At 33.9% G+C, this 15,826-nt stretch overlaps 1 protein-coding gene across 6 annotated transcripts in view; it reads left to right on the top strand.

Moving 5' to 3' along the window:
• LOC128203000 (centrosomal protein of 104 kDa-like) overlaps positions 1-15,826 on the top strand; it is a 34,875-nt gene that overhangs the window by 15,705 nt on the left and 3,344 nt on the right. The window contains exons 12-24 of one of the 6 annotated variants that reach the window (XM_052904226.1): positions 12-83; positions 1,718-1,801; positions 3,174-3,315; positions 3,669-3,833; positions 3,946-4,007; positions 6,514-6,586; positions 7,017-7,210; positions 7,848-7,942; positions 8,381-8,520; positions 9,689-9,784; positions 10,510-10,551; positions 10,960-10,977; positions 15,685-15,767. In XM_052904226.1, the coding sequence (XP_052760186.1) occupies positions 12-83; positions 1,718-1,801; positions 3,174-3,315; positions 3,669-3,833; positions 3,946-4,007; positions 6,514-6,586; positions 7,017-7,210; positions 7,848-7,942; positions 8,381-8,520; positions 9,689-9,784; positions 10,510-10,551; positions 10,960-10,977; positions 15,685-15,767 (1,266 nt within the window). Of the gene's footprint in view, positions 1-11; positions 84-1,714; positions 1,802-3,173; positions 3,316-3,668; positions 3,834-3,945; positions 4,008-6,513; positions 6,587-7,016; positions 7,211-7,847; positions 7,943-8,380; positions 8,521-9,688; positions 9,785-10,509; positions 10,552-10,959; positions 10,978-15,684; positions 15,768-15,826 lie in introns of all 6 variants that reach the window. The other 5 variants (XM_052904224.1, XM_052904228.1, XM_052904229.1 and 2 more) reach the window with 5 other exon arrangements.

The following is a 15,826-nucleotide window of genomic DNA, read 5'->3' as shown; positions in this document are numbered from 1 at the left end:
ACCTTGCTTAGTCAAAGGGCCTATTCACCCTTAAGCCCGAGAGCCCGAACACCGTATGACGAGCGGCCATTACCCATCCATAAGTGAGTAGACACAGGTGACATGTTTCTGGAGAGACATGAGGCATGCTGCTGTTTTATATGTGTTGGCTAACTTGATTTTATGGAAAATTGTGACGTTGTAAGTGAAAATGAGTCCTAGGGAGGAAAAGCAGCATTTTCATTTTTTGCAAGTACAAAACTTAATTAAGCATTATAAAGCAGGCATTTGTTACTGTTTTAAATAGTTGTGAGAATAATCCAAAGTTTCAGCTATAATATTATTACATTTTTAGCATGTCTGTTCTGAGAAGTAAAAGAGTCAGGGTATCGCCATAGGTTGGTGCTATTGTTGTCGCTGGCAACATCAATGTTGTTTTGCAAAACCCTGGCCATAACTCAAAATCAGTCAAGATATTTAAAACAAAAATTGGTACACATGTAAGATGTTCATAGAGACAATATGGATATGTAAAGTAAGGCTCACAACTCTTGCTTTAATAAGTTATGAGTTATTCTACTTGCTAAACTTATAAAAAAAACAGACAGATGTTGGCGTTCTCTTCATGCACTCTTGTTTTTAATCTGATTACCATGATTTATTGTGTTTTTTCATTACCTTGACTTCCTCCATAGGACTCATTTTTGTTAATGACTTCACATGCAGTTCAATTTTAACATCACAAGACTGTGAAATGGGATGGTGACCTTAGTTTGACCTTGAAAGGAACTTTTATAAAAATCACACTAAAATAGCTTCATTGGGTTTTAATTGACCAGTTGCCATGGCAATAATTGTAATTGGTCGAGATGATTTGGCCCAGATTTTCAATTAAATCCATTGGATAATGTAATCACGTCCTATCATTTATTCACACAATATAATCCTTTTATTTGTCAACTAATTATTTGATTTACACAGTCCTGGCAACTGGTAGATCTAAATGAACCATCTTCTGCTGATGTTGTTTCTTATAAGGCAAGCTAAGTAAAAAATCACAAGTGAAATAGGTCAAGGTAAGGTTACGGTCTCACCGAATTTCACAAGAATATTTTTGTATTGCTGCATGTTTGAGTTGCTAAATGCGTTTGTCTTCACCATGTGTCATCACATAGAGTTTATTAAACATTTTATATTTATTTCATATATATTATATTAAATGCATGCATTTGCATTACCCATTATAAAAATCATAAACAAAATGTACAGATTATTTTATACAGAAATGTGTATGCTCCCTTTGTATGTAAAATTCATGATAAAATTTCATTATGTTATTATATAAGATCTATATTCTAACCTGACCTAATGGTAGTGTTGTCCATTGTAACAGTATAACATGGGCATGTTTGCAATGTGTGTTTGCTGTCTCATTCAGTGTCATAATAACATTAGGCAAGAATGCTTCTCGCATGAAAATAATCACAGATTTTTTGTATGCAGATATTGCTTTTTTTGCAAGTTTAAAAGGCTGGTTGATACTGATATTAATCAGATCTATATTAATGATTTTTTTAGAAGGAGATAATTAAATGCTTTGAGTTAATTTGTCTTCTATTTAATTTTAACTGATCATAGCCAAAAAAATACATATTAGAATTACCATTGCTGATTTGTGGCCCTTGATTTATGAGTTGTGGCCCTTGATTTTACTCATTCCCATCATGCATCACAGCAGCAGGGAGACCCCTGCACAGGAAAATACCGAGCAGTCGCCCAGAATGCCTTACGATGAACGACCAATACCCGTCGCCAAGAAAGTGTAAGTTTGTGTCATGAACCCTCCTCCCCCATTTCCACAGATAAATGTCAAGGAATTGCAAGCAAGGCTGTGTTTACTGGTTATATGTAAAACCCTTTGATACAGCCTTGCATTCAGTCCGTTGAAAATCTGTAATGTTTGCTTTGCCAGCATCAAAGTTAAGCAATCACTGGTTGATAACTTGTGACTTTACTTTAAAAGGGGAAATAAAGTTACAATGGTTCAAGATTATCATTCTAAATATTGAATTTATTTGAAAAAATAGTTTGGCCTTTGCATTCTCCTGTTTTTTAAACAAAATGGAAATGTTATATTTTTATTTTATCATTATTTTGCTAAATGATTGCTAAAAAAAATCTCAGCCAAGATTTGACAATTTTAAACAAAAAATAAATTGGTGTTGCCTAATATATCCTTCATAAAATTGCATTGATTTGACATCTGCATATTTAAATGATAAAACACAAATACTATAATTATTTTAAACTTAAAATTATTTATATGTTTACAAATGCTGGCAATGTTAAATGTTCAACGCTTGCCCCTGTGGTATTTTGTTGTTTTATGATTGAATTCCCATGGTTTGCCGAGTTACTTCCCTTGGTGTGTTTAGTTACTTCCCTTGGTTTTTGGGGTTATGTCTGACATCTTCTCAATCCTTAACTTTGAAATGATCTGTGTTTTTAACCTGGTTTGGTTTTCATCCATCATTTGTTGTTTTTCTTCATTTTTGAAAAGTTGTTTATAACCATAAAATGATACTCAACTAACAGCTTTGTTGAATACTAACTTTTATTAACATTACGCTTTTATTACTATATTTATATACTAAAACTTGATATGCTTGCTTTATAAATACCCAGAGCTTTTTGCATTATCCAGAATACTGTAATAATTATTGTTAAGCTGTTACTAATAAGAAACTAGCATTTGGTATTAAAGTGAAAAGCATTGTAACATAACTGTATGCTCTTTACTGAGCTGATAAGTTCCGCCTACTTGATACCGTTCTGATATGGGAGTTAATGTATAGACGAAAACAAAGGAAACTTTCTCAAACATTGTAAAAGTGATATTTGTGAATCATACCAATCAGTTACACTGAGCAAAAGTTTTATATTAAATAATATACAAGAAATTGCCCGGTTTGACCTAATACTGAGTGAGGTATAGTTTGTCTTAATAATGGAGAATTTAAGTAAGAAGAAATATTGATAATATGAAGACAGTTTATTATTAACAATGGAAATAGATTTGAGCTATGAATGAATTTAAATTTAATTACTCTCCTTTAAAGTCTGTCCGCTCAAAACAACTGTATTACTTCCCCTGACTACTCCCTTTACCCATGCATGAATTGCTTCCCCTGTAGAGCTTCTCTAGCCATAGAGGAGGAGGAAGATCCAGCACCCCCGGATACAGCAAGTGGGGGTATCACAGGCGAGCCTGAACCACTCTCAGAGAAAGATATGCGGGAGGCGTCCGCTGCCATTGATATTTTTGGTGAAGCACTTGTAAGTTGTTTTGTTTTATTGTTGTTGTTTTCACTGCTAATAAACCTTGGATCATTTTCGATATAATTACTCTGGACATTTCTTTTCATAGCAATTAAATACACAGAACACTATCAGAAACCGGCAATTTCTTCCTTAGTTTGAGCTCATATTCTCTAGACTTGTGTCATATTGGATGGTATTTCATTTTTTAACTCCTTGAACTTTGTGGAAATTCAAGTATGCCAATTTCAAATTATGAGTACATTCCCTGCATTCTGCAGATACATGTCGTTACACCAAAAATACACCAACACAAGTTAGTAGAATGAAAACTAATATAAGATAGGAAAAAATCTAATGTTCCTCTGTAGGTTTCCAAAGCATACTCAAAGACTTGGTCATATCGGGAAGATGCGTTGCTGGCCGTGTACAAACAGATGCAGGAACTGTCAGCTAGCAACAAACAGGAGGCCCGGGAGATGTTGAGGGCCTCCATACCTCTCATGAAACGGGCAATAGACGATAAAGTGTATGCTGTAAGTTTAATTTAACATTCTACAGCCTTATTTACTGCTTATACTGTTCATTGAAATTCTAGGAAAAATATTATTGCAATTATTAATGGTTTACTAATTCTTTTTTTCACAGGTGTTCAAAGCTGGTTTGATGCTACTGAAGATGATCCTGACAGAGTATATACCCAAACACAAGTAAGCCATTATCCTGACAGAATATATATCAAAACACAAGTAAGCCATTATCCTGACAGAATATATATCAAAACACAAGTAAGTCATTATCCTGACAGAATATATATCAAAACACAAGTAAGTCATTATCCTGACAGAATATATATCAAAACACAAGTAAGTCATTATCCTGACAGAATATATATCAAAACACAAGTAAGTCATTATCCTGACAGAATATATATCAAAACACAAGTAAGTCATTATCCTGACAGAATATATATCAAAACACAAGTAAGTCATTATCCTGACAGAATATATATCAAAACACAAGTAAGTCATTATCCTGACAAAGTAAGGTACTGGCTTAAATTTGAGTTTATCGTAGACTTAGCATATCTCTGGATAAGAAGGTCCAGGGTTTTATTCCTACTCAGAGCTTTGTCAATGATAAGAACTGGTTAACACCCAGGGCCCTGTTTCTATCAAGCTCCTAAGGCTAAAGGTCATAACTTTTGTTGTGCAAGTAACTCTGTTTCTGGTGTTAACTGCGTTTAAATAGAAATATTGTAAGGACATTTATCTCATACATTACTTATTTAACATTATGGGTGTCTGGTAGTACTCTTAAGCAGCGTAAGGTTTATGACTAAGATATCTTATTTAATTGTGCCCCAGGAATGCTAACTGGTTCGTAAAAACAAACATACAGAACACAGCAGATTTAAAACTGTACTTGTATCAGTTCATCCCTAAAAGAGCTCTACAGAACTATGCTACAAGTTCATTATTGCGAAGTAAGATAAAACTAGCCTTCCTTCCCTTTACCCTGGCATTAAGGTTTTACTTTTAAATGACAGAATACATGTGCTCATAAGAGCCCTGACAGTAACGAATGTGATGTTAATAAGTGTTAATCATGAAATTTTATTTTAAATTTATTAAATAATGGATTTAAAGATACTTTTACAACAGTGATATATTGATATGTGTATAATGCCAAACACTGAAGACCAAGTGGTAAATGTACTGATAAAACAAAGCTTTTAGCAATATATATTTTCATTTCAAGACTCTGTGGTCTAGACACTTGACTTTAACCCAGTGGTTTCATGTTTGAGCTCCCCCTGAAACACTAAACACTAATTAAAGGTGACTGAAAAGACCACCTTTAATCTAATCAATGTTGCAAGTTTTAAAATATTATTGTTTAACTGCTTTATTAACCAGGTTTTCACATAGTGAAACCTGGTTATTAGAATGACGAACGTCGTTGTTCGGGCGGGTGGGCAGGCGGCCGGGCGGCGTCAAACTCACCTATGAAACTAAATTACTTTAGTAAGGGTTTACATATCTTGACCAAACTTGGTCTATAGAAAGAGTATATGGTTACCTTTCATGGGATTGCGTTTGGGGTCCCTAGGGTCAAGGTCAAGGTCAATGATACTAAAAATAGAAAAACGGTTGAAACTGAATAACTTTAGTTAGGGTTGACATATCTTGACCAAACTTGGTCTATAGGAAGAGTTTATGGATACCTTTCATGGGATTGTGATTGGGGTCCCTAGGGTCAAGGTCAATGTTACTAAAAATAGAAAAACGGTTGAAACTGAATAACTTTAGTTAGGGTTGACATATCTTGACCAAACTTGGTCTATAGGAAGAGTTTATGTATACCTTTCATGGGATTGTGTTTGGGGTCCCTAGGGTCAAGGTCAATGTTACTAAAAATAGAAAAATGGTTGAAACTGAATATCTTTAGTTAGGGCTGACATATCTTGACCAAACTTGGTCTATAGGAAGAGTTTTTGGATACTTTCATGGGATTGCGTTTGGGGTCCCTAGGGTCAAGGTTAAGGTCACTGTTACTAAAAATAGAAAAACAGTTGAAACTGAATAACTTAAGTCAGGGTCCACATATCTTGATCAAACCAGGTATAAAGGAAGAGTTTATGGATACCTTTCAATGGATTGCATTTGGGGTGCATAGATTCAAGGTCAAGGGTACTGTTTCTAAAAACAAAAAAATGGTTGTAACTGAATAACTTTAGTTAGGGATGACATATCATGAACCAACTTGGTATAAAGGAAGAGTTTATGGATACCTTCAATGGATTGCATTTTGGGTCCCTAGGGTCAAGGTCACTGTTACTAAAAATAGAAAAACAGACACTGGCTGAAGTTCTTTTGTCAATCATTAAAAACCCGGTTTCGTCGCATTGCCGCATTTCTTGTATTGTTTTACATTAATATTTGTTCAAATGTTATGTTGAATATATAGAGTATGCATGTATTGTACAACGCCATTGAATATAATGTATAGAAATAGGCGTTTAATCAATTAAACACTTTTCACGTTTAACGTGTAAACACTAATTGTGTTCTTGGAGGGTAGCTCTAACCAGGGTTACATTCTGTCTGTACATAGACCATGTCCTACAGCATAACAAGACTGAGGCTGCAGCCCACAGATAGTCCAGTGACATCTTAATATAAACATGCACATACCCGATTGAATCATTTGCAGGTTACAGAAGTCTGATACAGTGATGACAATGGAGAAGACCCTGCCTAACCTGCTACACAAGAGTGGCGACACTGTGAGTTCTTGTTTCCTATGCTTCTTTATTGTATCAATTGAAATATAATAGCCTTGCTTGTGTTCATTTATAGAGATAAAGACCCTGTGTTAACATGATAAAAATTGGTTTAATTATTTTTTTGATAATTCTTAGTTCTATCACTATGCATGACGATACATATTAGAATTTTCCTGGAAATTTTCAATTCAATTTGTAGCATTTCCTTGATAAAACTTACAATATTTTCTTGTTCGCTTGTTGATATGAAGGTTTCATAAGAATTGTTTAATACATAAGAATCAAGATGGCCTTCACTAAACTTAATAGGTTCTCATTTCAAGTAGTTTCATACTTGAATTATTTAAAATAATTTTTATGAAAGGTGCCATTTTTCAAGCAAGATTTTGGAATTTTTAAATGTGTCAGACCTGGTTTTATTTCTTCTCAGGCTGCAAGAAACCGGGACGATGCCAAGAATTTTATCTACGAGTGTGCCACAATGCCGGAAGTGAAGCCAACCATGGTTGTTCCTCACGAGTGCGTTAAACCATGGAAGGGAAATCTTGCCCCAAGACTGGCACAGAGCCGGGCAGAAATTGTAGAGTCGCTGTATGAACAGCTGGGCATTAAGGATTCTAAGAGGTAAATATGGCTTCTTTAGTTTAAAAATTATATATTTTACAATGGCGGTGAAGAAAGTTATGGTAACTTATACTAAGTCACTTTCATTGGCGCAATGTTGCGCAATAGTGTGGCCTTGTGTTGTGGAGAAAACCGAAGTACCGGGAGAAAACCGACTTGTCCGACTTGGCGACCACCAACCAAACTCACATGCTCCCAGGCTGAGAATCAAACCCAGGTCACCTTGGTGAGAAGAGTTTGCTAGCCACTGTTCTAGCTGAACAACCACTTTTTTGGGCTTGTGGTTAGGGTGGCCTCCTACAGAGCTGCAGGTCGAATGCTGGTCCCTAATTGAGAGGGTGACAATAAAATGCAAATGTTTTACTAACTGTTTCAAAGGGGGATAACCTTTTTATTTCAATGTTGAATAGTACCTCATGACATTACCCAACTGTAAATACATTAACACTGTTCAAGACATAACAAAAAAATTTCTTTCTCAACATTTTTTCTCCTCAAACTGAACAAATCCAAATTCATAAATGTAACAGAATACGGTAATATAATTCATAGAAAAATAAGTAATCTTGTTTATTTATTCTGAAACAAAAACTTGTTTAATGTGATTGTAAATGATTGTGATTTATATGCTTTGCAGTGGTTTGACGGTCGATAATATAATGAACTTCTGTGTGGTAGCGCTGGGGCACACCTCGGCAGATGTGAGGGTGGTCACTGAAAACATTGTCAAAGGTGAGAGTAGATGGTTTAACTTAATAACAGACAAATTTTATACTAAAATCTATAATGCTGTTGAACATGAATGTTGCCATATTTAGGTTAAAGAGATAGAGCTGCAATCTGTTTTTCCGATATGTGAACATGTGTATGACATTTTGTTGAAAGACATATTTCCAAAACTGACAGTATGTTGATAAGACGATTGGTTTATTACAACAGGTTTCTATCATGCGTGTTTGTGTGCTTTTAGAGGTTGAATGATATTTTTGTTAAAGAGTTTTCATCCAGACCTGGCACATTAAAATACAGGACAGTGGTTATAACTGACTCTGTCTTGTCTCATATAGTTTTGAACCATTTCTCTGATTTTAATTATATTGGATGTGTAGCTTACCCAATTACAATTAATTCCTAATAATTTAATAAATCTTTTTATTATATGTATTCCAGCCCTATACAAAGAAGTCGGTCAGCCAGTGAAGGATTATCTGCCCCCAGATGACGAGAAGACTCGTAAGAACACCATGTGGAGGCTGCTGTTTGAATACTTTGACAAAGTTGACGGGAAACCAAGCAAAAGTGATGTTAAGGTATAGCCAGAGTTACTGCCCTTTAAAAGCTTAATAGCTAGATTTACTGCCCTTTTTAGCTCAACTATTCAAAGAATAAGGAGAGCTATCCTAATCACCCGAGCTTCGGGGCCGGCGTTACCACTTATGTTAATATTTTTGGAAGAGTTTTTGTACCACCTCAAATATTTTCAAACTCCATTGACATATGGCTTTCAAACTTTGCACACTTGTTCACCATCATGATCCAAACCTGTGAGACTTTATACAATGGTATTCAACCACCCAGCCTTATTGAATAACCAAGTTAGATAACTGTATTTTGTAAATAATGGCCCTTTATTATTAGACTATAAAATTCTGGTTAAAATTTTGCATGTTACCAAATTTATGTTAATATCTCAGCACATCATGTATTGCATTGAAATCTAATCTTACAGTGATCCATGCATGTTTCGCCAAAACTTTTCAATCCTTACACTGAAAAGCGGCAGAATAGTCGAGCGCGCTGTCTCTGTGACAGCTCTTGTTAGCTTGTCTTTTTGTGGAAGAAAATGTAGAATGATGTCTCTGTTGGCTGTGTCATCATTGAAGTGTTTAAACTTTATTTTCCATGGAATTAATATTTAAAAAGCATTCAAGAAATTAAACTAAACCTCAGTAGACATGTTGCTAGAGACAATGAGCAGCAGGGCCAGTAACTCTGGCTTAAAATCAACAAAATAACAACTGCAAACAAGTGTTGGCATTCACTCAGCAGTTCCCTTAATATTGCTGTGCATTATTGATAAATTCTGGGTTTGAATTGGACATTTTGGGACTGCTTTTTAATTACTGTGACAAGCTGGATAAAAAAAACAAAGAATGAGTAATAAAAAGTAGGATAGGAGTTACTGCCCTTTGTAGCTTTTGTGATGTTGCTCCCTTTTATTGCTCTTCATTGCTGTGTTTTTTTTGTTAAGGTCAACATACCGCAATAGTAACTTCCCTTTGAAACATAAGATGAGCTACTCGCCTTTATTGCTGTGTGTTATTTATTAAAATTCAGGTGGTAAGTTTTTAAGTTTCATGTGAAAACCTTGACAAGGCAACCTGGCAACCAGAGGGAGACCAGCAAAATTTACTGTCAATTCTGCGCTTTGTTACTTTGCTATTATCAATTATATTGAACAATTATTTTGTTATAAAGCGTCAGAAAGCTGATGAGGAAGCCAGAAAACAACAAGAGATTGATGGACTTCAGAAACAGCTGCAGCAGCTTAAAGATATGGCTGCCGGCAAGGCGGTAGGTACCGGTAATAAATTCAGAAACTTAGAATCATCAGCTGCAGCATATAGGCAGGATTTGTTGGATTTTTAACCAAATCATAGGTTGACAGCTGGTTCTATTTGGTTACTAGTGGACTACAGTGAAGCTCTTCTTAAATTTAGGGCTATAATTTGGAAAGCTAACAAATTCATTTTCGCTGTCAGCTTATGTTATTTGATGTAAATAAAGAAAATTGTAGTTATCTTCATGGTGAGTTTGTTAATGAAATTGATTCAAGTATGTATTGGGTGAAAATGGTCCATTGTAAATTATCCTTCTGTGGTGTTAGCCTTCTGCAGCACCCTGTCCTTTTTAAAACCTGTTACAAACTTTTCACCCATAGCTGTCTTTACAACCAGCTAGAATATATCGCAAGTAGTATTTCCGAGTTCCTGTGTGGATTTTATGATTGTTTAACAAAAATATTAAGCAAAACTACCTTTTTTCCACTAAGAAAAATGTCAAAGTAACATCCGTCACAATAACCAGGTCATACATTTTTGTATTTTATTTCAAAACTAATGCATCAACTATCTTATTATGTTGTTTTTTTACAAGCTGAATATTCATTTTATTGTTAAACCATAAAAAATCGGCTGAAATATGACTTCTATTTTTTTAATGTGACGGACGTTATTTTTTCCATTTATCTAATAAGGAGCCATAAGCCAAGTATTGTTATTATGACCATTTCATTTCAGCCTGTTGATGAGAGTGCGTTGGAATCGAAGAAACCTTCAAAGGTATGTACCATCTTCATTGTTCATTTTATTATATTTCTGTTTGTTAAATTTAAGTCACATAACATTACACCTATTGCACACGACCATACACATGCCTAGCACCATGTCAATGAGTGTGATAAATATCATACAATAATTTGTTTCATAATTCAACTATTCACCTATTATGCTATGTGCATGATGTTGTAAATGGTTCCAGGCAATAGTTCAAAGTCTGGGGCTAGAGATCTAATTATCCTGTATGTGAAAAAAATGATATGTTTCCATGAGTATTATTGGATATAGAAATATATTTCAATTTCATTAAAATAATTGTTTGCATAATAAAAAATGTAGTGTACATTTTAAAACATGTGTAGCATGAGTTTAGACAATTGAATATATTTAGTTTCTTATATTACACAATAGTTTAAGACCAAATCAAGAGTAAGTACCATGAATGTGCCTATATATTCCCTTTGGTAGAGTAACGTGTTGCTTTGTAGAGAAGTTCAATGATTTTCAGCTTGTCTGTTGTTATTTCCAAGATTTTTTAAAATTTTGTTGGTCTTGGTATGTTGTTGTTGGGACATTGGCCTGCAAAACCTTCAATCTTGGCCTTTGCTAAAAACTGTTCAAAATATTCAAATGAAACTTGGTACACATGTTGCCAGTGACAAAACGCACATGTACAGCAAGGCCCATAACTCTGACTTAAAAATTGCTGAGTTATGTCCCTTTTTCGACTGGAAAACAACAGACATGGTGGTGTATGCTCCATGATGCTCTTATCTTTAAGTTATGTTTAGGTTTTGGTTGATCATTTGTGTTCTATTTTAGTTTTTATTTCTGCGTTCAAGGGTTTGTAGACAAATATTTATGACCTCAATGATTTGTTTTTGATTTATTTCATTATAATGTATCATGTTATTTTTCATTAAATTTTGTGTAAAGTAATCATTTTATTATAATATACTACCTAAATTATTTTTATCTTAAATTGTTCTGCATGTTCAAAATTTTATATTTTCCATAAATTATATTATAATGTATGCCTTATTGTGACATGAAGAATACTGTGCTTTTTTATTTCTGCTATTAAAGAGATTGTATAGTATATTGAATAATTAAATGTTTTAATAAGTTCTACTTTCAAAGATGTAAAAATCAATGCCTTGTTATAGCCTTGATGTCAGAATTCCTTACTGTCATTAAAGTTGTCATGTATAAGTTTTAATTGGGGCTATAATTTATAAATTGTTTAAAGATTCAAGACACTTGGTTCTCCTAAGATTGCAAGTAATATTAGATAATTTAAAATTTACGAAGAAAAAAATCTAAATTTTCATTAAGTGGAAAATATTCACTAAGATGCCTCAGAGGTTTTTACCTGGTAGCTGCATGGATAAAGTACACTAAGATTACAACTTCATATAACTCGTACGTTATACTGTAATGAATATTATTTTATAGGTAATTAATTAAGTATTTTAATGATGAAGTCAATTTATTGCTAATAAACAATTATTACTTGCTGCTACCTTTTATACCCCACCCACACTCAACAGTCAGGGCTTTTTTCACATTTAGGTGAAGCGGACATAGCCCTTTTGGAGGGGAAAAATTGTTTGTTTTTCTAATCTAAGACTCACGATATCTATTTTTTCATGTTCTTGAAATCTCCCACTTGATTGTTATGGTTAACAATGGCAGATCCCGTAATTCATAACTGGGAGACACAAGTGGGTTGGAGGGCTGTTCTTCCATCCACATGGATATTTTGTTTCAATGATGTATTGAAATTACACGTTTACACCATACATGCTTATTAAGATAGTAAATGTATAACATCAGACAAAACTAGGTGGATATCATTATGATGTCCATAAAAAGTTTCGTGGGTTTGCTGGAGCAGGTTTTGAACAGGGACTTTCATTAGAGGGGCGTTACTTAAGGGCACAACTTTTTGGACATGAACCCTGGAGTGGGCATGCCATTAATATGTTTAAAATGTGGGAAGTGGGGTTAAGGGGTACTCCCCCTAGAATATATCAAATATTTTTAGTCTGAAATGGTGCATTATGGCGTAATTAAGTACTTTTTTTCTGAGAAATATTGACAAAAAAATAACCTTTAAGTTTACTTGCGGGCCAACTGGGGGGGGGGGGGGGACACAGGCCCTACAGTTCCCCCCCCCCACTGAACGACCCGCCCATGGTCCACTTGTAAATAAAATAAATGAACAATTTTTGCCTGCTTGGGTATATAAGTAAAAAAAAAACTGACAGTGGCAGTATAAATCTGGGTCCGTGAGCCCAGCTCAAATACACCCAACTGCAATTGACTAAATAATATGGTGATTTAAAACCCATTTAGGAACATTGATCGTCAAAATAAAATAAAAGATGAAGTTAATTTTAGTCTTTATTGTGAAATAAAGAGAGAGTACACGGACTTACAACCGGGAATTTACAGGAGGTAGGCGAAGATGTTATCTCCCTTGCTTGATTCGACGGAAATAAACGAAATAAAATCTGATTCGTTAGCTCCGCCCATTCACCTTCGTTTCTTTCGGTGACATTTACCATATAAGGTATAGGCGAAATCGTCTATCCTTGTAATTCTGAACTTGTCAATTGACTTTTGTAAACCTGGACTTAGCTTGTTGGACTGCAGATGTTCATTTTACGAATGCGAGTGTCGACGGTACGATTGCAGTTTTACATATGCATGATTCGGCTTTCTAAATTTCATCATCATATTGTTAAAGGCAAGTTATAGGATCTATGTTTTAGTGAGTTTATTCAGGGTCGATCTGACAAATATACATTTTGACTACCATAATGACAAATGACAAATCAATATGGAACAACTGACGAATAGAAACAACAAATAGCATGTCTACATTGACAAATGTAAGAGATATTTAGTATGATTAAGAAGCACATTGTGGGAATTACACGTCTGGACTTTTGGCAACGAATAGCCTCCATAAATGTAGGGATGCTCTTAGTAACACGGCACTTGTCTGGTTTAGCGCTAGTTTTTCAAATTCTGTAGCATTGAATGCAAATCAATACATTTTTACAAAAAGAGGTGTAGGACGAGCACCACATTTTCACAACAGCTGTTGTTAATTTTTTAATTGACCTTGACCAACTGTTTTAAGCTCAGCTATTCGAAGAATAAGGAGAGCTATACTACTCACCCAAGCATCGGCGTCGGTGTCACCCCTTGGTAAAGGCTTTGTGTGCAAGCACACATAGGTTTTATCTCAGCAACTACTTGATGTATTGCATTTAGACTTGATACAATGGTACTCAACCATCCATCCTACTTAATTAACTAAGTTAACTAATTAACTAGTTTGCATTTAATGCAAATAATTGCCCTTTATTATTCGACTCAGAAATTCTGGTTAAGGTTTTGCATGTAAGCACATACAGGTTAATATCTCAGCAACTACTGGATGAATTGCATTGAAACTATTTAAAATGGCACTCAGCCATCCAATCTACTTAAATAACCAAGTAAGATAACTCTAGTTTGCATTAAATTCAAATAATGGCCCCTTTTTTATTCAACATAGAAATTCTGGTTAAGGTTTAGCATGTAACCAATTTTAAGTCAATGCTTCAGCAAATACATCATGTATTGCATTGAATCTTTACACACAGTCTCCCAACCATTGAACCTTCTTATTTAATCAAGTAAGATAACTCTATCTTTCATATTATATAATTTTTGCCCCTTTATTATTCGACTTAGAAATTCTGGAAAAGGTCTTGCATGTTAGCCCACATAGGATAATATCTCAGCAACTACTTGATGTATTGCATTGTGACTTTATACAATGGTATTCAACCACCCAACGTAATTGAATAACCAAGTTAGATAACTGTGTTTTGCAAATAATAGCCCTTTATTATTACACTTAAAGATTCTGGTTAAAAATTTGCATGTAACCACATTTATGTTAATATCTCCGCACATCATGTATTGCAATCTTGAAATCTAATCTAACAGTGATCCATGCATGTTTCGCCAAAACTTTTCAATCCTTACACTGAAAAGGGGCGGAATAGTCGAGCGCGCTGTCTCAGTGACAGCTCTTGTTGTATTTCATAAGGGCTTTTTATCAGGTTTCGCAAACATAATACAATAATGTTCTACTGAAATATTTTGTCAAGAAATATTTCATTTTCAATCATTTGAGACTCACTTATTTCAATAATATGCAGATAATTAATTATACATCCAGGTCTTATTACTTAAAGTTATACTGATCAGATTTATTTTCTTCTGACATATTCCTGTGCAATAAATTTCATTTCAAGTATGACAAAATATCAATATTTTTCATATTTCTTTGCAATTAATTGCCATGTGTATTTTCATTTCAAGAATGACAAAAAATTCAATTATATATAATTCTTAAACAACAGTGTATCATCCCATAAAATTGTTATACATGTAACTGCATGATGTAACTTTTTCCCATAAATCATTATATTCAGTTACGCATGTGACCAAAATTTCCATTAAACTTCATCTGGGAGTATTAGTCCCAGACTTCATTAAGTATTATGAATGGGTTTTCCATAGTGTACAAATCATACAGTACAGTACTTAATGTATATAACCCCAAGAAATAATCCCAAATTTAATCATAGATTTAATCTAAGATAAGAAAAAAAGTTATCACAAGTAAATTTCTTTAAATCTTTATATGATACAATTCTCATGAATGTTACAATGAATGCTTATCAAGTTGTAGAAAAGTACAAGCCTAAGTAGAAGTAAGCCAAATTGTTTATTAAATCTTTATTGCACTAAACAAAAATAAGTATATTGCGATTATTATCAAGATATTTCAGATTATCATCAAGATATTTCTGTGTTTAAGTCCAAAAAATCTTTAAATATGTAAAAAAGTCCACTTATTATACCAGAATTTTTTTAGATAGATTGGCTTACTCCTGTTATAAGGGACTTTCAAGAAATTGGAGTTAGATGTTTGATTTTGATTTGTATAATAGGTTGTAAATATATTACAATGAATAAATATATTTGCCATGAAAGAAAAACAACATCAAAATTTAAAAAAAAAAAAAAAAAATTGTTACTTTAATTCAAAATCAATGTATTTTTCAGAGACCAATGGTCAAGCCTAAACTTAACAAGACTCTGTCCAAGGCTGACCCTGATGATGACACGTCCGTCTACAACATGGACAAGTTAGTTTTTTGGAAACACATTCCCAAGCTGTCAGAAGCTTTAAATGTTGTTTTAAAAA

Source organism: Mya arenaria, chromosome 9, assembly GCF_026914265.1.
Source record: "Mya arenaria isolate MELC-2E11 chromosome 9, ASM2691426v1".
NCBI classification, from domain to species: domain Eukaryota; kingdom Metazoa; phylum Mollusca; class Bivalvia; order Myida; family Myidae; genus Mya; species Mya arenaria.
This window is presented reverse-complemented; position numbering and strand designations above follow the sequence as displayed.